At 50.2% G+C, this 21,134-nt stretch overlaps 10 protein-coding genes and 2 non-coding genes across 12 annotated transcripts; 4 read left to right on the plus strand and 8 right to left on the minus strand.

Annotated features, from left to right (window-relative positions):
• Nucleotides 1-1,362: 1,362 nt before the first annotated feature.
• ASPSYDRAFT_139569 (isoaspartyl peptidase/L-asparaginase) lies at nt 1,363-2,781 on the minus strand (the record flags this gene model as incomplete). Its single annotated transcript, XM_040840965.1, has 2 exons — nt 1,363-1,743; nt 1,792-2,781. The coding sequence occupies 2 exons, from the start codon at nt 2,779-2,781 to the stop codon at nt 1,363-1,365; spliced, it is 1,371 nt and encodes a 456-aa protein (XP_040708111.1).
• A 613-nt stretch (nt 2,782-3,394) lies between these two features.
• Nucleotides 3,395-4,064, minus strand: ASPSYDRAFT_84325 (protein transporter TIM17; the record flags this gene model as incomplete). The annotated part of the gene is made up of 4 exons (XM_040851331.1): nt 3,395-3,433; nt 3,503-3,657; nt 3,727-3,925; nt 3,996-4,064. The coding sequence occupies 4 exons, from the start codon at nt 4,062-4,064 to the stop codon at nt 3,395-3,397; spliced, it is 462 nt and encodes a 153-aa protein (XP_040708112.1).
• Nucleotides 4,065-4,350: 286 nt separating this feature from the next.
• Nucleotides 4,351-6,195, minus strand: ASPSYDRAFT_301040 (E3 ubiquitin-protein ligase). Its single transcript, XM_040844733.1, has 3 exons — nt 6,193-6,195; nt 5,102-6,131; nt 4,351-5,042 (listed from the first exon to the last, which is right to left on the minus strand). The coding sequence occupies exons 2-3, from the start codon at nt 6,046-6,048 to the stop codon at nt 4,661-4,663; spliced, it is 1,329 nt and encodes a 442-aa protein (XP_040708113.1). The 5' UTR covers nt 6,049-6,131; nt 6,193-6,195; the 3' UTR covers nt 4,351-4,660.
• An 86-nt stretch (nt 6,196-6,281) lies between these two features.
• Nucleotides 6,282-8,841, minus strand: ASPSYDRAFT_138334 (putative C6 transcription factor; the record flags this gene model as incomplete). Its single annotated transcript, XM_040840828.1, has 4 exons — nt 6,282-7,027; nt 7,077-7,981; nt 8,046-8,553; nt 8,622-8,841. 4 exons carry the CDS (start codon nt 8,839-8,841, stop codon nt 6,282-6,284), a joined length of 2,379 nt encoding a protein of 792 aa, XP_040708114.1.
• A 377-nt stretch (nt 8,842-9,218) lies between these two features.
• ASPSYDRAFT_t21 lies at nt 9,219-9,338 on the minus strand. The gene has a single exon. It is a non-coding gene; the product is annotated as a tRNA-Leu (tRNA).
• A 1,032-nt stretch (nt 9,339-10,370) lies between these two features.
• Nucleotides 10,371-11,944, plus strand: ASPSYDRAFT_142260 (uncharacterized protein; the record flags this gene model as incomplete). The annotated part of the gene is made up of 2 exons (XM_040841227.1): nt 10,371-10,550; nt 10,610-11,944. 2 exons carry the CDS (start codon nt 10,371-10,373, stop codon nt 11,942-11,944), a joined length of 1,515 nt encoding a protein of 504 aa, XP_040708115.1.
• Nucleotides 11,945-12,838: 894 nt separating this feature from the next.
• Nucleotides 12,839-14,360, plus strand: maiA (maleylacetoacetate isomerase MaiA). Its single transcript, XM_040844737.1, has one exon. The coding sequence runs from the start codon at nt 13,326-13,328 to the stop codon at nt 14,007-14,009; it is 684 nt and encodes a 227-aa protein (XP_040708116.1). The 5' UTR covers nt 12,839-13,325; the 3' UTR covers nt 14,010-14,360.
• ASPSYDRAFT_t20 lies at nt 14,249-14,322 on the minus strand. Its single transcript has one exon. It is a non-coding gene; the product is annotated as a tRNA-Ile (tRNA).
• A 94-nt stretch (nt 14,361-14,454) lies between the features above and the next one.
• fahA (fumarylacetoacetate hydrolase FahA) lies at nt 14,455-16,106 on the minus strand. The gene has a single exon (XM_040845815.1). The coding sequence runs from the start codon at nt 15,962-15,964 to the stop codon at nt 14,669-14,671; it is 1,296 nt and encodes a 431-aa protein (XP_040708117.1). The 5' UTR covers nt 15,965-16,106; the 3' UTR covers nt 14,455-14,668.
• A 236-nt stretch (nt 16,107-16,342) lies between these two features.
• On the plus strand, nt 16,343-18,003 carry hmgA (putative homogentisate 1,2-dioxygenase (HmgA)). Its single transcript, XM_040845816.1, has 4 exons — nt 16,343-16,479; nt 16,529-17,032; nt 17,089-17,739; nt 17,792-18,003. Exons 1-4 carry the CDS (start codon nt 16,412-16,414, stop codon nt 17,910-17,912), a joined length of 1,344 nt encoding a protein of 447 aa, XP_040708118.1. The 5' UTR covers nt 16,343-16,411; the 3' UTR covers nt 17,913-18,003.
• On the minus strand, nt 17,848-19,137 carry hmgX. The gene has a single exon (XM_040845817.1). It carries the CDS (start codon nt 19,033-19,035, stop codon nt 18,193-18,195), a length of 843 nt encoding a protein of 280 aa, XP_040708119.1. The 5' UTR covers nt 19,036-19,137; the 3' UTR covers nt 17,848-18,192.
• A 324-nt stretch (nt 19,138-19,461) lies between these two features.
• On the plus strand, nt 19,462-20,844 carry ASPSYDRAFT_26323 (4-hydroxyphenylpyruvate dioxygenase family protein; the record flags this gene model as incomplete). Its single annotated transcript, XM_040844266.1, has 4 exons — nt 19,462-20,117; nt 20,178-20,237; nt 20,288-20,645; nt 20,710-20,844. 4 exons carry the CDS (start codon nt 19,462-19,464, stop codon nt 20,842-20,844), a joined length of 1,209 nt encoding a protein of 402 aa, XP_040708120.1.
• Nucleotides 20,845-21,134: the final 290 nt, after the last annotated feature.

The following is a 21,134-nucleotide window of genomic DNA, read 5'->3' on the forward strand; positions in this document are numbered from 1 at the left end:
CGGGCGGTTACTCGTCCGGTCTTAGTTAGGGCTTCCTCCCCCGTCTCGGGGGTTAGCATCAGCAGCCAGGACCAGAATCCAACCCGAGTCTCCAATCAATCTCTACGAAACAATCCTGGAAGCTGCGACTGCTCAGGTGATCGCCCATTGATACAGCGAGAGTGTATGTACTTCTTTTCCTACCTCTCCACAACTCCGCAGAACAAGATGAAAGCTAACCGACACCCAGCTACAACACCGAACAATCTATCGGCAACGCAATAAAGAAAAGTGGCATCTCTCTTTCCGAGATCTTCGTCATCACAAAACTCTTGTGTAATTCATTTACACCTGAACGATTCTTTTCATCTTTAAAATATTTCTCCTGCATTACCCTGCACGTTTGCGCATGGAAAGACCGGTTCCCAAAGAGTGAGGATGGGCTGATGGTTATGGGGACGCTACGTATTTCAATACATGGAGGTCGTTGCAGGAGAATATGAAGAGGATGGGGAAAGCCAAGGTAATTGGAGTTTCGAACTTTAGTCAACACGAGGTCGAGAATCTTATCAAGGCCGGCATGGTGAGCTCCATCTCTAACTTCTAGGTATTTGTCTGTTGGGACCAGACTTGTATTGCAGGCCCCAACAGTCCACCAAATGGAAGTTTACCCCTTTCTCAGCCAAAAAGCCCTCACATAATCGCACAAACCCAAGGCATCCACGTACTGTATTTCAGCCCTCTGGGCAGCTAGAACACCTTCTACCGCGATATCTACCGGAGAAACGGGCGAGTCAACCCTGGTCGCCTCATCGACGAGTCTGTGCTCGCTGAGATAGGGAACAAATGCCGCAAGAGTCCGGCGCAAGTGGCGCTGGCATGGGGTGTATCATGGACGGTCTGTGATTCCTAAGAGTACGATCCCCTGGCAGATTAAGCAGAATGTCGCCAGTGACTTTATCTTGGTGATGAATGATATGGCGAAGATTGACGCTTTTAAGGCTGATTTACGGTTTAATATCCCTGATAGGGCGTAGGGGTGGCCGTTGTATAAGGGCCTCGATGGGGTTTAGGGATTTCTCTATGCCTATATATGTGAAGGGATAGACTTTTGCAAAGGGGGGTTAAGACTACATCGTAGGGCCGACGAAAGCAACGGCTAAAGAAGCACACGATGATGCGTTCAGAAGCTCCCTGGTGGAGGTTGTCAGCTCTACGGGAAGGCTCTGCATTTCTCCGGTGTGGAAGACAACAGTACAACTGGATAAGACATATCGCCTAGGCGTTCTTTCAGGATGGACTTGTACAGAGACCTGAGGCCAAAGGTTTATATATAGTGTGATGGTCAGTTCTTTATATGCCCTAGCGTTAAAAACAAAAACACTACCGATATGGCTCTTTAAACACCATGACATGCTCTATATCCCTCCCATCGACATCCTCCTCAACCCAAGCCCGAAACAACCCTCCGCAATTAAAGTCGGAGACAACCTTCCCGCGACGCAAGCCTGATTCAGCTATCGTATCTTCGTCAATTTCTGCCTCGATTCCAATAATGCCGCCCTGTCCCTCACTGGTCTTGCCCCATCTTCTCCCTGCCGATCGCTGCAGCTCGCCACCGGCTCCCGCCACGGCTGATATGGCTTTACCCAGACTAACCGTCTGTTCAGAAAACCGCATCATCGCGCACGTTGTTCGAGCGGCTGCAGTACGGAGGAAGGCATCACCATTCCCTGTTCCAGATACAGCCGCTGCTCGTCGTTTCTTTCGGGGACGGAGCATCTTAGGCTTCTGATCAGTGAATGACTGAACTGGCAGCGAGCGTGTATTGATGTTTGTGTCAGGTTCAGCCCCGAAGGTCTCCCTGAACAGGGAAGATAGGTCTGGCACGCAGTCTGCAAAAGCCATATCCCACACGGATCTTGACGAGCCCACGTTACGAAATGGAGGCTGTCCGCTTTGTGGAAGATACCGCATGTCCTCAAGTTGACTCGTCGAATCACGACCTTCAACGTCCCAGGCTTCAGCCCAAAAGCCCGCTCCGAGCGTAGGCGTGTCACCCACCCGGCCAGGCAACTTATTCGTCAACCCGCCCGTACTGGTTGCAACAGCCAAATCCCCCCATTGATCAAGACAAACACACCCAACGGTACCTTGACTAGGGTAGCCATACCCTAATCCCAGCCCGGACCCAGATGTACATTCCCGATTGGGCTTGTGCAGTCCCCTTTGATGCTCGTCCCATCGCTTCTGTGTCCAAAACCATTCATCAGGCTTAAACTCAAGCCCCCAACTACGGGCAAGCTCTTCAACATATGGGCCAGAAAGCTGCGAATGCATACTGCCGTTGTCGTGACCTCCATCACCAGGAACTAGATTTCCATTTTCATCTTGCCCGGCGCGGACAAGGACCTCTTTCGCTAATTGTATAGGATGCCGCACGTTCCGAACACAGATAACACCGGCTCCCCGCTTCATGGTATCGCTTTTATTCGTCACATTGTTGTCGCTTCGCGCCGATGTAACCATAAGCGAGGCTTCCATTTCGATTGTCCCCGCGGAGGTGAAGACGCTACCGCGACCGCAGTTGAAGATCTCGTCGTCTTCCATGAGTGAAACAGCGTGAACCGCTGCATCTACGGCACGCGCGCCATCGTCGAGGAGCTTTTTCGTAGAGCGAAGGTAGGAAAGCAGAGAGGCGCGGTATTTCGCGTAGAGATCTGGAGGGAGGGTGGAGCGGTGGATGGCGCCTGCGCCGCCGTGGAGGATGAGCGCAGGTTTGAATATTGGTGTAGATGTCATTATTTGTTTGTTTGCCGAATCATCTGGGGAGGAGGGAGTCTGCGGCGTAATTGACCGTTTCCGGCGTTGTTATACGAAGACCCCGGGGTGGAGAGTTGGAGAACAAGAGGATCGGGTGCGGGACGGCCGAAGATCACGGGAAGGGCTGCGTCGAGATGGTGTCAGCGGCAAATCAACTCTTACCAAACCCCCCAAACCACGTTAACCGACAGGACTCGCAAGGAATTTCAAGAAGCAGACCTGAATATCGCATTAATCCTGGTATTGGCAATAGTAATGTACAAGAATTAGAAAACATAATGTTAACATGCCCCGGTCGCCAGTCGAGGTTCCGCGTCAGACTTTCTTTTCGCCTCCCTAAGAAAAAGTAACATGCAAGGCTGTGAATCCAAAAGGTAATCGCCGGTGAAAACCAGTTCTTCAAGGCAATAGTTATGAGCGGAATCGCGACATGCTTCAAACAAAAGAAGAACCTCTATACCATGCATCCTGATAAGTCCTAACACCGGAGAAGAGAGATGAGATATAATATAATATGGCAGTAGCGTTTATGGGCATAGAGCTGGGCGCAAGAAAATCGTAGGTCTCGAGAAGGGTTGGGTAATTTAATCGTTTAGGCAACGGCTTTGTCGTCTGATGGAGCAGGAGGGAGCTAAAGACGCGAGCTGTTAGGACCACAAATGGAAAAGTGATGGAATGATAGGAAAGGGAAAAAACATACCTCTAGTTTCGTGTTGTCGGCCATCATTCTCTGGAATCCAATACCGACACCTTCAATAACAGCCAGGAAAACGGCGCACATGATGGCCGAGTTTCTAGCAGCCTTGACACCACCACGAACAGCCAAGGAACCACCAGTAAAGAAACCAGCAATGACTAAAAGAAGGGGAGAAAACGATTAGTTCACGGTCGCCATTGTAGACGGTCGCTCCAGAGATAACATACTAGCATTGTAAGGATCCTCCTTCTTTCGGATACCCTTAATGGCGCAGTCAAAGGTCGAGAACAAACCACCCCAGACACCGAAGTTACCACCAAGAACGGGCGCGCGGGCCTTGATGGCTGTGATGGCACCTATCCGTCGCTCACCATAGGGGCTGTTTCGAAATCCCTTAACACCGTGCCATACAGCACCACCGATGGCCTATGCAGTAAACATTGTTAGCTCCTGATCAAAAGACGCCAATTACAGTTCGGCGAAAGTGAAAACGTACACCCATACAGAACGCACCACCGAAGTCGCTCAGGGCAACCCAGGGGCAGGGATCTCTGGAGTGATCCATATTATGTGGGAGAGTTATGTATGAGAGGAAGGTAGGTGAATTGGATGGAAGAAGGGCGAAGAAACAGCTTCGTCCAGCTCGGTTGCTCGGGGTCAGAGAAACGTCACTTCAGACGCGGTAATCCGAGCGTGTCCAGAAGACCGAAGGGTAGGGTGGACAAAAGTCGAGGCGGTCGTAAATGTCTCAGGCTAGACACGACAATTGGGGAAGTGTTGACAGCGGAAGCGGACTGGCGATATGGCTGAGGAGGTCAAAAACTGGGGTCCGATGGAGAATGACGGTTCCCATCTTCTTTTGAAGGCTTTTTTTTCGCCCCGGAACGTGACTTGGCAGGTCACGTGCGCCGGACACCCGGGAAATCCCTTTGCCTCAGGCAAACTTTGCATCGGCAGTGACCCTCATTGGACTGTGACAACCAGATTCATTGTTGTCGGGACATGTAGGGATCTCGTTCTTTTTTTAATTGAAGGCCAAAGCGGTGTTGATCTATAGGTTGTTTTATCTGCTACAGTAACTGGCCAATTTCATCACAACCTATCTTTGCAATCATAAATCTTGCATTCGGGGAATATGCCTTGCGCAAAGCGGGCTCTTAACTATATATGAATACGGCGGGTTATGCGCGACCAAATATTTTTCAACTTTCTCCCTCTGTTGCTCCGGCCAATGCGCAATCGACATTCCTGACAAACCATCAGATGGCAGGAACGGCATTGACGCAGACATACATCGTATTCCGAGTCGCACACCTCGCATACAAACGGGTCTCTGCCCTGTTCCATCCGCTGAAAACGCCCGTGTGGGCATTCACGGTTGTCTTCATCACGGTTGTCTTCCAGGCGCTGGTCTATACCTAAATGATGGTTTTCGTAATTGCCAGCGTCTTCTCCCAAGGCTTCGCCATAATTACGATGTACGCAATTGCATGATTTCCATTTTGCGCCACAGACGTAACAAAACTGAGCTCCACATTTGCATCTGTCTCAAGTGTCAGTCACTGCGCACAGTTGTTTTTAGAAAAGCATAAACAAACATACGATATGTGATTACAGCCAGCGATCAACTCCACCAAAGCCCCGCATGCGCGACATCGTGGCCATCCTTTTCTTTTAGCCAGCGCAAGTGTACCTTGGAGTGCAGTATCTGCAGGACAATCATCACTGCCGTGGCCATTTTTGCACATAGAACAAGTGGATGTGCCACAGGAAGAGCAGTATGCCAGGTCTCCTAGGATATCGCTTGGGGGTATAAATTGGCGACAGTCCGCATTGCTGCAATATGTCCTATCGGTGGTTGAAAATTCAACTTCTGCCTTTCTGAATTGATCCAGCTCATACAGCGATAGTTTAGCCTGGACAAAAGCCAGAGGTATTGGTCCATCACAGCACTTTGGTGGGAAAATGCTTTTGTCCGACATAGCTTTCATGAAATACTGTCTAAGACAGTCATGACAGTAAAGATGGTCACACTGCAAGCGATGAATCTTAGCTGGGAGAACATCGTCGCCGCAGGCACAACAAGTTTCGAGTCCTGGCACGTCATTTATTAGATTCGCATGACGCTGCTCATAAGTCATGGAAGGCCCGGCTTCTTCCTCTCGCTGCATGTTATCAAGCCAGCTACTTATACCTAGTCCTGACCTGGGGGTAAGCGGATAGACAACGTTGTCATCCATGGTACGAAGGCTCTCCAGCTTAGATTTTACCATACTGGTCTGCATTTTTACCTGCCTATTCTCTGCAGTCTCGGGTTCTCCTGCTCCAGTAATAGGTCCGATTTCTTGAGCGATGTCTCGAGCACGCTTTCGGGCAGCAAAGACCCCCAACGCTTCTTCATGAATCACTGAAATGGCAACCTTATTATGAGATAGGTTATCACCTCGATGTCTTCCTTTGTCTTTGTCACGGTGGTGTTTGATCTCGTCCAGTTGCTCAGTGAGAGCGATTGGTCGTCCAATATCATGCCGCTCGTTTCGAATTCGCATAACGTCGCACAGAAAGCCGGTGTAAAGTGCTACAGACTGGACTTTCGTTGTCAAGACCGCTGTCCTTGAAGATAGGATGTTCACTGTCGTATCGCGAGGTTCGTTGCATTATCACTCGGGGCTCCCCTCGCGCGATTCACTGACCTCATTTAGCTAGACGGTCTAAATCTAAAATTTATTTAAACCTTTTTACTTCCTTCAATGACGGCATCCCACCTGGTCGCACCTTGGATTCAGGACGGCAGATTCCAGATAAAGTTCAAGGTGTCCCCTTCATACGCTGGGAATTGTCCTCCGCTGCTCATACCGAAAGGAGCCATGGAAGGGTCAAAGGGCAAGGAAAGCCAGTCGTCAGCACCTAGATCGTCAATTGATGGCACAAACCCTAATTCGGGAATTGGTTGAGCAACAGATACACCCATCGTTGGCGTATTGTCTTCGGTTTCGGAATCTTGTTGGGGCGCTAACGAGGAGCTCGTAGTGTGTCCATGGCTGCTTCTTGTCGCCTTGGAAGATGCGAGCAGATTCCGTCGCAAGCGTGAGACATGTGTCTCGAGTAACGCAGCATAACGAGTTGCTAGGTGAATATCATCCAAGGCATTGGACTTCATTGCCTGTATGCAGCGTTCAAGGATATCAAGGGACTCGCGCAGTTTCGCATGGCGCGTCCCGATGCTCAATGCCTTCATCAAAAAGATAGAGGAGGTCGTAGTTCGGATGAAAATACGGACTGGGGAAAATTTCAAAGCCCCAGCTTCTCCCAGTTCGCTAGCTTTCTGTAAGACCTGGCAACACCCCTCGATGACTTCTTGAATGTATTCATAATCAACTGGGTCGATATTCGTAGCACGTATTTCAATGTTGGGGTCACTATCCGCAAAAACACGCTCCACAACCGCTTGCATACCGATCGAATGAGTGTAAGCTCGGACAAAGTGGTACTCAATAAAGAGATCGTTATAGAATCGTTTGTCAAGCACTGCAAGTAGTTAGTGGAAGCGCAAGTTTACCATGGGCTTTAAGCTTACCTTCACGGCGAAGATGCTCTTGCTCCCACTTCAGTAGGAGCGGGCGAAAGTGGTCCAGAAGGTCAATATACCGACCACTATGCAACTGCTGTCGGGCAAAATCAGCCGACGGGAAAAACATGTCTGTTACAGATTTTGCCAGTTTTGTGAGGTCCATCCAAGAATCCATAAATGCTAACCACTGGTCACTGTAGTGTCTAAGGTTTCTGGATGTCTGTCGGTTTAGGATTGCATGATTTAAACTTTGTGGCATCAGGGATACGCATCCTATGCGCCACGCAAGCTGATTGATATAGACGTATAGAAGCCTCTGAACTCGCTGCCGCCGGAGCTTAATCTGGTCGCCAGGAATACACCCCTCATACGCCAGCGACCAGCTCCGATTGCTCTCGTCCAAGTCGTAGATTCCCAATTCGTGAGAGAGGGACAGTGCAGCTCCAAGAAGCATCCAAGACATCTGGTCAGATCTCTTTGATGGTTCAATGATGTCCTCTAGGAATCGGTTCTTGGGCAACCCATCCTCGCCCCGAGGTTGCGGAGCTTTTATAATAAGATCGGTGTCCCATCCGTCGCTTTCCGGGGGGAAATGGAGAGACCGGGGGTGCCACTCGGACATCAGTAAAAGGGCTTCGATGGTTCCAATTCTGCGAAGTTGAGAGTTCGCAGTCCTTTCTTGTCCAAATATGAGCCGTGTAACTAGCTGCTGGCAGTGCTGCCAGAGACGATGATGAATAAAAAAGTTTCTGGACTCGCCGCCTGGTCCAGGTAAAATATGATAGCGCGAAGATAGCATCAAGATGGCACAGCACAGAACAGGATCACACGTAATTAGTTCACGATGATGCCGGTGGTCTGCATAGAAATCGGTCAAGATCGGCGACAATGAGGACATGTTCTTGAAAAACCTAATCCGCAAAGATTTTGAGTGTTTTGTCCTTTTTTTGGGAAATCTGCGCACTTCCTACTTACAGATCAATAAGAGTGACAGCTTCCCTGGAGGTAAACCATCCCATCATTACGAATCGGCATGCTTCCCAGGTACTAAGCACCTCGTCCGATGCATTGGATATTTCCGCTGGCCGAGCCGCCGAGTGCATCTGACTGAACGGGCTCTCATGGCTTACCCCGTAGGCTGAACGACCAGGTGTATTCCCTGAGTGCATGCCCTGTTCAGTCAAGTCGGCATCTTGGCTATGAGCTGCTGCCTCAAAGAGGATGTTGAGTGCATCGTTTCCACTAGATACCACAGTACGCATCATAGAGTTATCCAGTGTGGATGCCGACTGCTGGCGGGTACGTCCGTCTTCTGCAATATATGGTCTGTGTGAGGATACTCCATTTTCAGTATACCCGTCGGTATAGGTAGTTGCCGTCTGATCGCGCGGTCGAACTACCCGCTCCTCGTCATTAGATCGGGCGTTGGACATTTTTCTGCGCGTGTTTGGGGTAAACGCCGTACTATCATCATCTGGCGACACTTATTTACCAAGACTCTCCGTTAATTCTGGAAACAAGAAAGAAGAGCCTTATGGTGGGTCAATCTACCTCGCTTTTTCTTCCTTTCCCAGGCCCGGGACTCACTAAACACACATTGTCTCTGTTCTCTTCGGCATTTTGCACAGGGAGGGCCCATGGGCGACCCATCTGGAAGTTCGCCCAGGTCACATTTAGCCTTTCTTTGCCGGCAGGGGATACAGGCCTTGTAGGTGCGTTGATATGTCCGCTCCGACGAGTTCCCGGGCCGCGAATTCCTCCTGGCTTCCATATCCAGGCGTTGGAATCAACCAATGGCCTTATCGAATGGGACAATATGTATCATAAAACCTTAGCTTCGCTTCAGACTGGTTGTAGCTAGTCCCGTGGCTGCTCTTGTTGATGTTGTACCGCGAAAATGCACGTTGAGGGGGAAAGTGGGAAACAGCCGCAGATACCCGAGAAGGGCCAAAATATCCGTTGGGCTCGCTTGACAAGGCGGCAGAGAACCATGGTTTCCGGCTTACTTGAGCCACCTGACCTAAGACAAGTAGATATGTGAATTCAAATCCTCCGTAGGTTGCTATGGCTAATAAACACAGTAAAAGAAATATGAAAACGAAAAATGAAAAACAAGGGTGCAAAAAACTAAAAGAAAAAAAAAAGAAATGACAAGGGTGGGATTCGAACCCACGCCAAATTAATGACGCGGAAACTTGATAAGATCAAGAGAGGGATCCGAGTTAGGAAGCCTTAACCGCGCGCCTTAGACCGCTCGGCCACCTTGCCAGATGATTGGAAGACGGAACTAATCTTTGACTCATACGCTAAAGCAACTCCATCAATGTCACAAAACAGTCAAATACTGCAGATAAAATGAGGCCTTCATTCCTAGTAACTGAGACCTTACCTCATAATCAACATACGTTATTCTAATGCAGCGGTCTTGGGTGTAGTTTCTTGTTTCTGAATATGGATTTATTCGCAGTGAGAATTCAAAACACGCATCGGATATATATACCCATCAAGATAACAAATTTACAATTTGGAACCAACTTCTTCGATGAAGCCCCAAAATATAATTTCTATATTTATAGTCCACCACGACCGCTATTTGACTATGTTATCCTCATGTAAAATCTGGATCGCATAACTGCAGTAGAATCGCCTCATTAAAGGACAGGAACGTCATATCAGATACTTCTTGTTTCACCCCGATAGATAATCTACGTAGTAGACTCCCGCACGCTCTGCGGAAATCCCTAACTTCAAACAGTTAGCACAACCCACCCAGTCGATGGTGGCTGACTGGCTGTAAATCCGGTTTTTGTACCCCTCGTGGGGTTCCGGCGGATGTGGGTATTTAGAAGCAAATCCCTATTGCTTTTCCAGCGGTTTCAAAGGTCGATTCTGGAGGCGAGGTGGGTATCGATCACATGGTCCTTGGAACCGTCCGAACGGCCGAAGCGGTGTTTGACTATATTGGTGGATATAGGACCGAGAAGTTGGAAAAGTTGGAAGTTGCAGGACAAGGTTGGAAGCCGAGCTTGGTTGCGGTTCGTGCTGCCGCAGACGAAGATCTGCTGGTCTGGCCCGCGACTACGGCTGGCGATTGGGAGAAAACTGAAGCGTCAATTTTCGTGGTCCCCACGACTTCCTTCCAGAACACACTCGAGATACTCCAGCCTGCACTGATCGCCAGGCCAACCCCTTGCGCCTCGACATTCACGAAGCGCTGCATCTATCACGAGACAATCTTCGCGCGAGGAGAGCACTGCTGTCGTTATCGGCGGCTCGGGTCGCCGCGACCCTGGAGACATCATGCTGTTTGCCGACCTGCCTGAAGAGCTACTGTTGTATATCTTCACGACCTACTTTGAACGAGACTCGCACACCTTACTCCTCATCGCGACCCTCAACAAGAGATTTCATCGCATCATAACTCCGATCCTGTACTCGCACGTTACGTTGGGCTTAGATGATGCGGACGAGTCGCGCAAGGTACTAGTTGCTTTGCCACTTACTTTGTCGTCCAGATAGCTGACACTGCCTGCTTTAAGGTGCGACGGTTCATCATGTCCGTGTTCTCCAGACCCTACCTCGCCCAGTGCGTACGCTCGCTTGAACTCAACGAACTATCATGGGTTTCGCATCAGTCTTTAGCACGGCGCCGCAAGGAACTAGTTGCGCGAATGGTGACAGGCAACATCCTTGGTCGTCCGGACAGGCTGGACATGTTCAAGCTTGTGACTGTGGTGCGGCGGCTTCCGCTGCTAGATAAGCACAAGCTCAAGTGGTGCGCGGAGTTGCAGGAGGTCTCGCCGAGCCTGGATTCCCTTATTGCCCTTGTCTTTGTGTTTCTTCCTTCATTGGAAAAATTGGAGTCCAATTGGTCTTTGGACCCGGTATATATCTGGCACCTGTTGCCCCAAGCTGATATGAAAAAGGTAGATTCGACGCCCTCGCCCCTTGTCCTTAGGAATTTGACCCATCTGAAAGTCAACTCCGAATCCCCATGTGGCAACTCCTCTGAAATACTCCCCCTTTTTCAGATGCCTGCGCTGACCCACTTTTTCGCCAGCAATTGGGGGCCCATCAGGCGAGATGGCCGGGATGACGGAGTTGAGATTCAGACTGAGGATTCAGATGGCGGCAAAGAGACGACCGCATCAGCGATCACGCACCTTGAACTGCGCCACTGCAATATCGATTTGTACAGCTTGCAAACGATCCTTAAACACTGCAGGTCGGTAAGGACGTTTATCTTCCATCGTGATTGGGACCCTCGGATTCACGTGAGACTTTCTGGGCTTTCCATCACCAGGGCCCTCCGTCCGCACTGGAAAACGCTGGAAAACATTACACTTTCTTTCGAGCCTGGAATATATATCCACCAGGAAGGAGAAATACATCCGCTGGATTTCTCTCAATTCTCTGTACTGACGAACCTTCACATTGCCGCTGGGTACCTCATACATGATCCAGAAGATTTTGATTACGATGAATATTCAATAACCTCCGATATGGATAACGAAGAAGAACCGGGAATCAATAACCACCTTGATGATCGGCTGCCGGAGTCGCTCGAAGTATTACGCGTTACAGGATTTAGCACACCAGAACAGACGCAATTCCTAATTGATGACTGTTGCCGGATGCTTCGTCGTCGTTTTCGGATCCCACGACTGCGAGAGCTCTCTATCGAGGCTCCATTCGACAGTCCCGATGTTAGTTTTGACACGAAAGCTTTACAACACGAAGCACGCCGTGCGGACGTGCAGTTGCGCAAGATCAACACCAATGACTATTCTAACGATGAATATGACATGCTGCCCCCACCAGGATGTGACTGGGGCATGAATGGCGAGTTTAAGTGGAGCGCGAAGTTTGTTTGAAGATGGATTGGACGAGTTTGTTGGAAGGATTCATTTGATGAGGCGGGCGTGACGGCCTGACGCTACAAAGTGTCACGCTAGGAAGGATGATGATTTGGCGTTTTTGTGTGCGATACGAAGTCATGACCATGAGTGTGCACGACAAAGAATGATCTCAACTAGGGATACTATATGGAACTCGGCTGATGCAGTGACCAATGACCGGAAGTCATTGTAGTGCATCCGAAAAAGCGGATGCAGGATTCAAACTTCTCACGCAAAGCCTAGGATAGCTTGCGGCTCCGGGCACCCAATCTTGGAATCTCCACACTCCACAGCCCAACTCTTAGCCCGGCGGCAAAGGTGAGTTCAGCTGGTTCGGCATTCTTAACCCTGGGGATGAACGAACAGGCAAGCGTATGAGTGTGCCGCCGATTTTTCTTTCTTCTAGTTGACCCGGAGTGTAGCGATTACTCCATCGTGAACGGCATTCGCAATGACAGGCTCATTCAAGACATCAGAAGGCAAGTTTTCGCCCGATCCCCTTCCCATGTCCCATCAGAGAATTGGCGTGCTCTTCAGCACTGCAGCATTGTGCCACCCAACGAGCACATCTAGCCCGCTCTTCGGCATGCTGCATCCCAATGAAGTAAGGGGCAACGGCTGGACCCGACGGGTACCTACCTACGCGACCTACCGGAGCGGGTGGCTTCGAAGCAGATACCTCGAGCTGTGAGGGCGCAAGAGTTGGACACGAAGGGAATATCTACCGGCTTGGCCATTGTCAAATCAAGGACTGACCAGCAGGAAACCTTTCCACGCCAAGAGGTGTTTTGTATTTGGATATCTATCCCATACACTATTATTCGCACCGGGATTCATCACTGTATTTGAGAATCTCATCAAGGCCGAGTTTTATATACCACCCCAACCACTAGACCGACAATTCGCTGGTTTAATCTATCAATCGGTTTTGAATTCGGTTAGACTGGTGCTCTTTGTCATAATTCCCAGACGTCATTGTAGCTCGGAAAAGCGCGGGAATTTGCGCGCTCCGTTGCGGATGTTGAAAACCGCGGAAGTCGTTCCGCGACCCCTCATCCTCCATCGTTCAAGATCCTAGTCCAACGAATCCGGGACAATTAGGAAATTGCTGTCGAAAGTGGCCTTGACCGGGGAAAGAAATTATCAGCTTGTACCCAAGAATCTGCATTGACGAGCCGCTCGCCTGTAGTGGTCCGGGTGTTGGCAGAAAGAAGTGCATGGACGCTGCGCACCCCGCCATTTCTCTTAATAGCTCTCTACCCTAAACAATATACACCAAATAACCACACCTCGCAACCTATCCAACAAATCTTCCCTCATTCCTCCTACAAAGACCCTCAGCAAAGAGACCAACAAAATGTCCACCCCTTCAACTCCCAAAATAACCCTTTACACCTACTTCCGCTCCTCCTGCTCGGCACGCCTCCGGATCGCCCTCGCCCTCAAATCGATCCCATACACCTCGATCCCAATCAACCTCCTCAAGGGCGAACAATCCGGCACCCAGAACACAATCGTGAACCCCTCCGCCACCGTCCCAACCCTCATAATTGAACAACCCAACCAACCGACAATCACAATAACCCAATCCCTCGCCGCCCTCGAATACCTCGACGAAGCCTTCCCCAACTCCCCACTCCTCCCACCACCCTCCTCCAACCCAACCCTCCGCGCCCTCGTCCGAACCCTCTCCTCAATAATCGCCTGCGACATCCAACCGGTGACAAACCTCCGCATCCTGAAACGCGTGGCCCCATTCGGCGTCGACCGCGCCGCCTGGTCCAAGGATCTAATCGAGGACGGGTTCGCAGCGTACGAGGCTCTTGCATCGCAATCAGCGGGGAGATTCAGCGTCGGGGACGCTATTACAATGGCGGACGTGTGCTTGATCCCTGCGGTTTGGGGCGCGGAGCGCGCCGGGGTGGATCTGGGGAGGTATCCTACTATTAAGCGGGTTGCGGAGGCGTTGGAGAAGGAGGATGCTGTTAGGGAGGGGCATTGGACGACGCAGGGAGATACGCCGGAAGAGTTTAGAGCTTAGTTGCCTTGGATATCTGATACCTTAAGAGGTAGAACGATACTCTTTCTACTAGGTCGGGAGGCTAGGTTTGGACTGTATGAGAATGCGACTGATAAGTTCCAAGATTTTTTTTCATTCTATTTAACGAAGTTTATTTTAGTATGCAGTAAACCAATTGAATCATTAAGTCATTCAGTAGCACGACAATGGAAAGGATTGGACCTTGGGAGGAAGATCGGCAAAAAAGTCAAAAAGATATATGGTCCCAGAGGGGGTCGAACCCTCGACTTTCGCGTTATTAGCACGACACTCTAACCGACTGAGTTATGGAACCAATTGATGGGAAGTCTGCCGCTAATTAGCATCCATAAGTCCCAAATATCACTCGTATCTATTGTTAAACTCTTCCGCAAGAATGAATGGTGCAATGCTGCAGATAGAGATAGCATCGCTTTTATTATGTGCTCGACACATCCATGGTCATTCAATGGTGGTAAATGGTCTATGGAATGGACGCTACCGAGATAATACTAGTATTTGCAAGGAAAAGAATAGGTTTTCGTATGTTCTTTCAAGCGGATCAGGCGTGTGCAACAAATGTGTCAAGTCTTTTAATTCTCCAATATTTATATATAAATTCATAGGCCAGTGAAGTAAGTCATATCACATAACATCCCACTCTAAAGGTTGAGCTTAACAGGGGGAAGGATGGTGCCCGTACAGTCGCCAAACCCAACATAGTTTCCTTCCGTCCCGGCCATACCACGAAGAACCACGGTATCACCATCCTCCAAGAAGAAGCGCTCAGAGCCATCCGCGAGCTTAATCGGGGTCTTTCCGTTTGTCTGTTCGAGGAAGCTACCCTCTGTTTGCTTATCCTTGCCAGAAATAGTACCGCTACCCAGAAGATCACCGGTGTTCAAGTTGCAGCCCGTAATGGTATGGTGGGCCAGCATCTGAGGGAAAGAGTATAGAAGGTTCTTAGCGTTGCTGTGAGAGATCACAGTAGCTTTGCCGCCCGCGTTGGTGACTTCAACCTCGAGTGGGATATCGTAGGCATTTTCAGCGCGCTTTTCCCGCAGGTACGGCAGGAGGGATTCCCTGTTTCCGGGTTCCAAACCGGAGGCGCGGAAGGGCTCAAGTGCATCGATAAGGACGACCCATGGAGTGATTGTTGTGCCAAAGTTCTTCGCATTGAAGGGACCCAATGGAACATATTCCCAGGCCTGGATGTCACGCGCGGACCAGTCGTTCATGAGCACCACTCCGAAGATGTGGTCTTCAGCATTGTCGATATGAACGGGGTGTCCCAAATCATTGGGGGTTGATACGAAGAATGCCATTTCGAGCTCGATATCGAGCTTTTTGCAGGGAGAAAAGGTAGGGACCTTGGGCGTAGCAGCTGGGTTAGTTAGGATCTGTCCCTGAGGACGGTGGAGCGGGGTGCCAGAGGTGACCACGGACGAGGCGCGGCCGTGGTAAGCAACTGGGAGATGTGTATAGTTTGGCTGCAGAGCATTATCTGGTCCACGGAAAAGAACTCCAATGTTATAAGCGTGGTTGAGACCGGCGTAGAAGTCTGTGTAATCGCCAATTTGCATGGGGAGGTGGTTGGTCACCTCCGACAGCGGCAGGAGAGCTTCCTGCTGAAGGGAGGCATTGTCTTTGAGAACCTGGGGAAATGGAGTCTCTGAGCTGAAGACCTTCTGAATGTATTCACGGACCTGTCGGTGCACTGGCCGACCGAGAGCTGCGAACGCGTTCAGAGTAGGCTGGGTGAAGACGTTCAGATGCGACTGAATAGCGGGAAGTTGAGAGAAACCGCCAGACGCGGCGAACGCGCTCAGGTTCAATGCATAATCTCCAACTGCAACTGCAGGAACTCTCGATGAGATCTTGGACGATGAAATGATACCGAACGGGATGTTTGCCAGCGAGAAGGGCGAGTTTTTGGGGATTTGCAGCCAGGAAGCCATTGTGACGGAAAACAGCGGAGAAACGAGACAGCGGAGAAACGAGACAGCGGGGATAGAGCGAAGAGAGAAGAGCGAGGAGCAAAGATGCAGGACGAGGAGAAATAGGAATTAAAATGCCGTTGACAGGGCAAGAAGAGTCGTGGAGGAACAGCAGCAGGAAGCATTCCGTCGGGGGGTAGGAGAGGGCGCGGAAAGCGGCCGCCCCCGCTTATTCCCGGCTGTTGGCAACACTCCCGATTTCCGCTGTCCCCTCACGCCTTGTCGCCTGCTTTGATGATGTGATGGGCGCCGACGCGGATCCCGGCATTTCCAATCCGATGCAAGTGGACTGATTCTGGACTTCTGCAGCTTTCTGGTCTCGCAAGCTTTGAGTATATAGGCTGCCTCCTCACTCTATGCCCGCCTACGTACTTTGGATACCCAAATTTACAGTACACACCAGCCAACATGCCGGTCACAAACTTTGCTTACAAAGACCCCTATACGTATCAGAATGGATTCGATTCCTATCATGAGTATGTCTTATGAAGAGGGCTGATCTTTGCGTGACACTAACGTACGCAGGTCCGAAGCCATCGAGGGAGCCCTCCCCATAGGCCACAACTCTCCCCAGAAAGCCCCTTACGGCCTCTATGCAGAAAAGCTATCCGGAACAGCTTTCACTGCCCCGCGGCGTGAGAACAAACAACTCTGGGTTTATCGTATCCTTCCCGCCGCGGCACACGAGAACTTTGTCGAAGAGGAAGCAAGCTCCTACCACACACTCACAGACGCAAAAAAGCTCCACCACATTCCCAATCAGCTTCGCTGGAACCCGTTTGATCTGGATGAAACCGTCGACTGGGTTCATGGATTGCACCTCGTGGCTGGCTCCGGGGACCCCACAGTAAAACAGGGCCTGGGGATTTTGCTGTATGCAGCGGGTAAAAGCATGGAGAAGGAAGCTTTCTATTCCGCGGATGGAGACTTCCTCATCGTCGCCCAACATGGTGTGCTGGATATTCAGACCGAGCTTGGTCGCCTGGTGGTTCGTCCAAACGAGATATGTGTAATCCCTCGTGGAGTTAGGTTTGTACTACCTTGGGCTTGTCCATGAGCGAACACATGAGATTAACGAAACTCAGATACCGTGTCACCCTACCCGATGGCCCCGTGAGAGGTTACATCTGCGAGCTTTACCAGGGTCACTATGAACTCCCCGAGCTAGGGCCCATCGGATCCAACGGACTTGCCAACGCGCGAGACTTCCAAGCCCCAGTGGCCTCTTTTGACGATGAAGAAGGGCCATCAGAATACCGACTATACAGCAAATTCAACAACCACCTCTTCTCCGCTCGTCAGGACCACACACCGTTCGACATCGTCGCCTGGCATGGCAACTACTACCCCTACAAATACGACCTGGGCCGGTTCAACACCATCGGCTCCGTTTCATTCGACCACCCTGATCCTTCAATTTACACTGTGCTCACGGGCCCTTCAGACCACGTGGGCACGGCCATTGCAGACTTTGTCATTTTCCCACCCCGATGGTTGGTCGCAGAGAAAACCTTCCGTCCGCCATGGTATCACCGGAACACAATGTCCGAGTTCATGGGTCTGATTACCGGAAACTACGATGCAAAGACCGGAGGTGGTTTCCAACCGGCTGGTGCAAGCTTGCACAATATAATGAGTGCTCATGGACCAGACTCGGATGCCTTTGAGGGCGCAAGCAATGCCGACCTGAAGCCAACGAAGGTTGGAGACGGAAGTATGGCATTCATGTTTGAAAGGTGGGTGCTTATTCTTATCTGGTTTAACGACGTTTTGCTAATTGCTATGCAGTTCTCTCATGGTTGGAGTATCGGAGTGGGGTCTGAAGACCTGCCAGAAGGTGCAAGAGGAGTATAACGAGCACAGCTGGCGTCCACTGAAGAGACATTTTAAGGACCCCAGGAAGGCATAGGATTTCGATTAGTGTCCATAATTCATTCATCATTTTCTTACAAAACTTTTGTTAGTTATATACCAACCTTCCAAATATGATTCCAACCTCGTTTCTTTCCCGTACAGAGAATAGTCACAATATAATGCTGCTATATAAAAATACGATAAATGGGGAGTCTCCAGTACACACCACACCCATTGGTTTTAATTTCTTTTAAGCAACAATATATACAATTAGGCAGAACCAAGGTATACAACTTGCAAGTGTGTGATTTTCCATTAATATTCACATATCATGACTACCCCTCAATCTCCTTCCTCATCGCCTCCTTCACAATAGCTCCACACATCTTCGCATACGGATTCGTCTGCACAGCCATCTGCTGCGCGACTTTATTGCCGTAGCGTCCACCAAAGAAGAAATCCCGACTTGCCATCTCCTCCAGCCCCTCGGACCCCAGCTCCCTCAGTCTCTCTGGGATAGCTTCGACATCTTCTGCATTCTTGCTCTTGAGCTGCCGCGATATCTTTAGGAGCAGATAGGCACGGTGCGTGTGTGAGTCTGCGAGAAGTCGTGCTTGGGATGGGGAGACTGGGTCTGCGGGTGATTTTGGTGTTGAGAGGGTGATGGCTTGGCCTAGGTCTGAGAGGAGGGTGGAGAGGAATTGGGTGGCGGAGAGTGGGAAGAAGTCTGGAGTTGTGTTCTCGTTCTCGTTCTCGTTCTCGTTCTCGTTCTCGTCCCCGTTTTCGGTTCCTGGTGAGGGTTGTTGTTGTTGTTGTTGTTGTTGTTGTTGTTCAGGCTCGATCAGCATCCGCAGTGCTTGAGCTCTGTTTGCATAGGCAGAGGGATATGTTGGGTGCTGGGTGATGAGTGCGTCGAAGGCATTGATTGCTGACTGTAGGGTTTCTGGAGTCGGCTGTGTTGCTGAAGCTAGCGGTGTGATGATCTCTTTTTCGCGCGCTTGGAGAAAAGAGTGCTCTTTGGCGGAGATGTTCAGGTGTGATGGAAGTTGAGGGAGGGTCGAGTCGATGGTGACGCCTGAGGAGGGTGAGGATTCGGCGTCGAAGAGAGCCTGGAGGACGGCCGAGTCGTTGGTTGTGAGGGAGGGTTTGGTTGCGGTGATTGACGCTGCGGCAGACATTGTGTAGAGACTTTTGCTCCAGATGCTGATTGTATAGTTGAGATGGGATGATTGAGTTGATAGTAACTCTGTGACTTGTCAGTCTGGTGATGATGCGTCCGGATACTTGACGGACACTGCCGGATGTTTTTGAAATAGCCGGCACCATCCGGGGCCCAACATCCGCCTCCACCCGCCTCCATCCTCGCCCGGATATTTTGGTCTTTACGTTTCGCCGTCAAAGAACGAGATGAATAATGCCTTGAATCCGATATGTCATGAGATGAGGGACCGAGTGTACATATTCATAATATACTTTATCTGCACTACCTGAGGTTTATAACGCGGTCATTCCTCCCGTTCCTGACTAGATATCATCAACCATCAAGCCACCACCACTACTAGCCCTACTTCAGATACCATACTTGTATAGGTCCTAAAAGCAATATGGCTCCCTCAGCAATCTCCGAACCTCCCTCGTCTACCAGTTTACCCTCCTCCATCGCCAGCTACCGCGGCTATGACCACGTCCACTGGTACGTCGGCAACGCCAAACAAGCAGCCTCATACTACATCACCCGCATGGGCTTCAAGCGAATCGCCTACCGCGGCCTCGAGACAAATTCTCGTGCCATCTGNTCCCATGTCATCCGCAACGGAACCGTCACTTTCGTCCTAACCTCGCCTCTCCGCTCCCTAGATCAGATCGAACGCTTCTCACCAGAAGAGCAAGAACACCTAAGAGAGATCCACCACCACCTCGAGCAGCACGGCGACGGCGTAAAAGATGTCGCCTTTGAAGTTGACTCCGTCGACGCTGTGTACGGTGCTGCTGTAGCAAACGGCGCCAAGGCTGTGAAGGACCCTAGGACGCTGGAAGATGAGAACGGCCGTGTGACAATGGCGACCATCCAGACTTACGGACAGACAACGCATACTCTGATCGAAAGGGGTGCGTATCGAGGCGCCTTTCTGCCTGGATACCGGGCTGAGTCTGGTGCCGAGGATCCCATTTCTGCTATGCTGCCGAATGTGCGGTTGAACCGAATCGACCACTGTGTTGGCAACCAGGACTGGGATGAGATGGATAAGATTTGCGAATAGTATGTCGTCTCTCCCCCCATTCTAGAAACTTGTGAAGCAACTGAGACTAATGAGTGCAGCTATGAGAAAGCCCTCGGATTCCACCGCTTCTGGTCTGTCGATGACAAGGACATCTGCACGTACGTTGCCCTAACTTCTATAGAATATTCAAGATACTAACCCCCGACAGCGAGTTCTCCGCCCTAAAGAGTATCGTCATGTCGTCACCCAACGAAGTCGTCAAAATGCCCATTAACGAGCCCGCAAAGGGCAAGAAGCAATCCCAGATTGAGGAATACGTAGACTTCTACAACGGCGCTGGCGTGCAGCACATCGCACTTCTCACAGACGACATCATCCGCGACATCACCAATCTCAAGGCGCGCGGTGTCGAGTTCATCAAGGTCCCGGATACTTACTACGAGGACATCAAGATCCGGCTGAAGAAGGCTGGGCTGAAGTTGCATGAGGACTTTGAGACTATTCGCGCTCTGGATATTCTCATTGACTTTGATGAGAACGGGTACCTGCTGCAATTGTTCACAAAGGTATGTGAGCCCTATTTGATTCTGATTATCTTTTCACTAGTGGATGTAAACTGATGGACTTTAGCACCTCATGGACCGCCCAACGGTTTTTATCGAGATTATCCAGCGTCACAACTTCTCTGGATTCGGTGCTGGGAATTTCAAGTCGCTGTTCGAGGCTATTGAGAGGGAGCAGGAGCTTCGTGGCAATCTTGTCTAATGAACTGCTTTTTTCTATTTTTATGATTGTTGCATAGCATGTTATTGTTTTAGTAAAATTAATGAGAGATTGTTCCTTCATAAATAAAGCTGCAACTGTAGCGAATAGAAATAAAATAAATAGGTTGAGGTTGACATGCATTCCTAGCCCTAACTCACACGCCATTGCCTCACAGTACTCGAGCAAGAAGCTCGAGCCAGATAACTAAATTTGTCCAATTTGTTAACGACCAAGTCAGAAAAGAAAAGATCTCAACCGCTCCACTCAGAAGCAAAAATATCCCCCGTCAC

The sequence above is a fragment of the Aspergillus sydowii genome (genome assembly GCF_001890705.1).
Source record: "Aspergillus sydowii CBS 593.65 unplaced genomic scaffold ASPSYscaffold_1, whole genome shotgun sequence".
Classification (NCBI taxonomy): Eukaryota; Fungi; Ascomycota; class Eurotiomycetes; order Eurotiales; family Aspergillaceae; genus Aspergillus; species Aspergillus sydowii.

Bases quoted from the DNA above. Each gene is read 5' to 3' on its own strand.
- maiA (XM_040844737.1), top strand. From the start codon at position 13,326: ATGTCCACCCCTTCAACTCCCAAAATAACCCTTTACACCTACTTCCGC.
- ASPSYDRAFT_301040 (XM_040844733.1), bottom strand. From the start codon at position 6,048: ATGCGAATTCGAAACGAGCGGCATGATATTGGACGACCAATCGCTCTC. The intron at 5,043-5,101 runs GTATGTTTGTTT...CACTTGAGACAG, and splicing joins GCTGGCTGTAATCACATATC to ATGCAAATGTGGAGCTCAGT.
- hmgX (XM_040845817.1), bottom strand. From the start codon at position 19,035: ATGTCTGCCGCAGCGTCAATCACCGCAACCAAACCCTCCCTCACAACC.
- fahA (XM_040845815.1), bottom strand. From the start codon at position 15,964: ATGGCTTCCTGGCTGCAAATCCCCAAAAACTCGCCCTTCTCGCTGGCA.
- hmgA (XM_040845816.1), top strand. From the start codon at position 16,412: ATGCCGGTCACAAACTTTGCTTACAAAGACCCCTATACGTATCAGAAT. The intron at 16,480-16,528 runs GTATGTCTTATG...TAACGTACGCAG, and splicing joins GGATTCGATTCCTATCATGA to GTCCGAAGCCATCGAGGGAG. The intron at 17,033-17,088 runs GTTTGTACTACC...AACGAAACTCAG, and splicing joins GTAATCCCTCGTGGAGTTAG to ATACCGTGTCACCCTACCCG.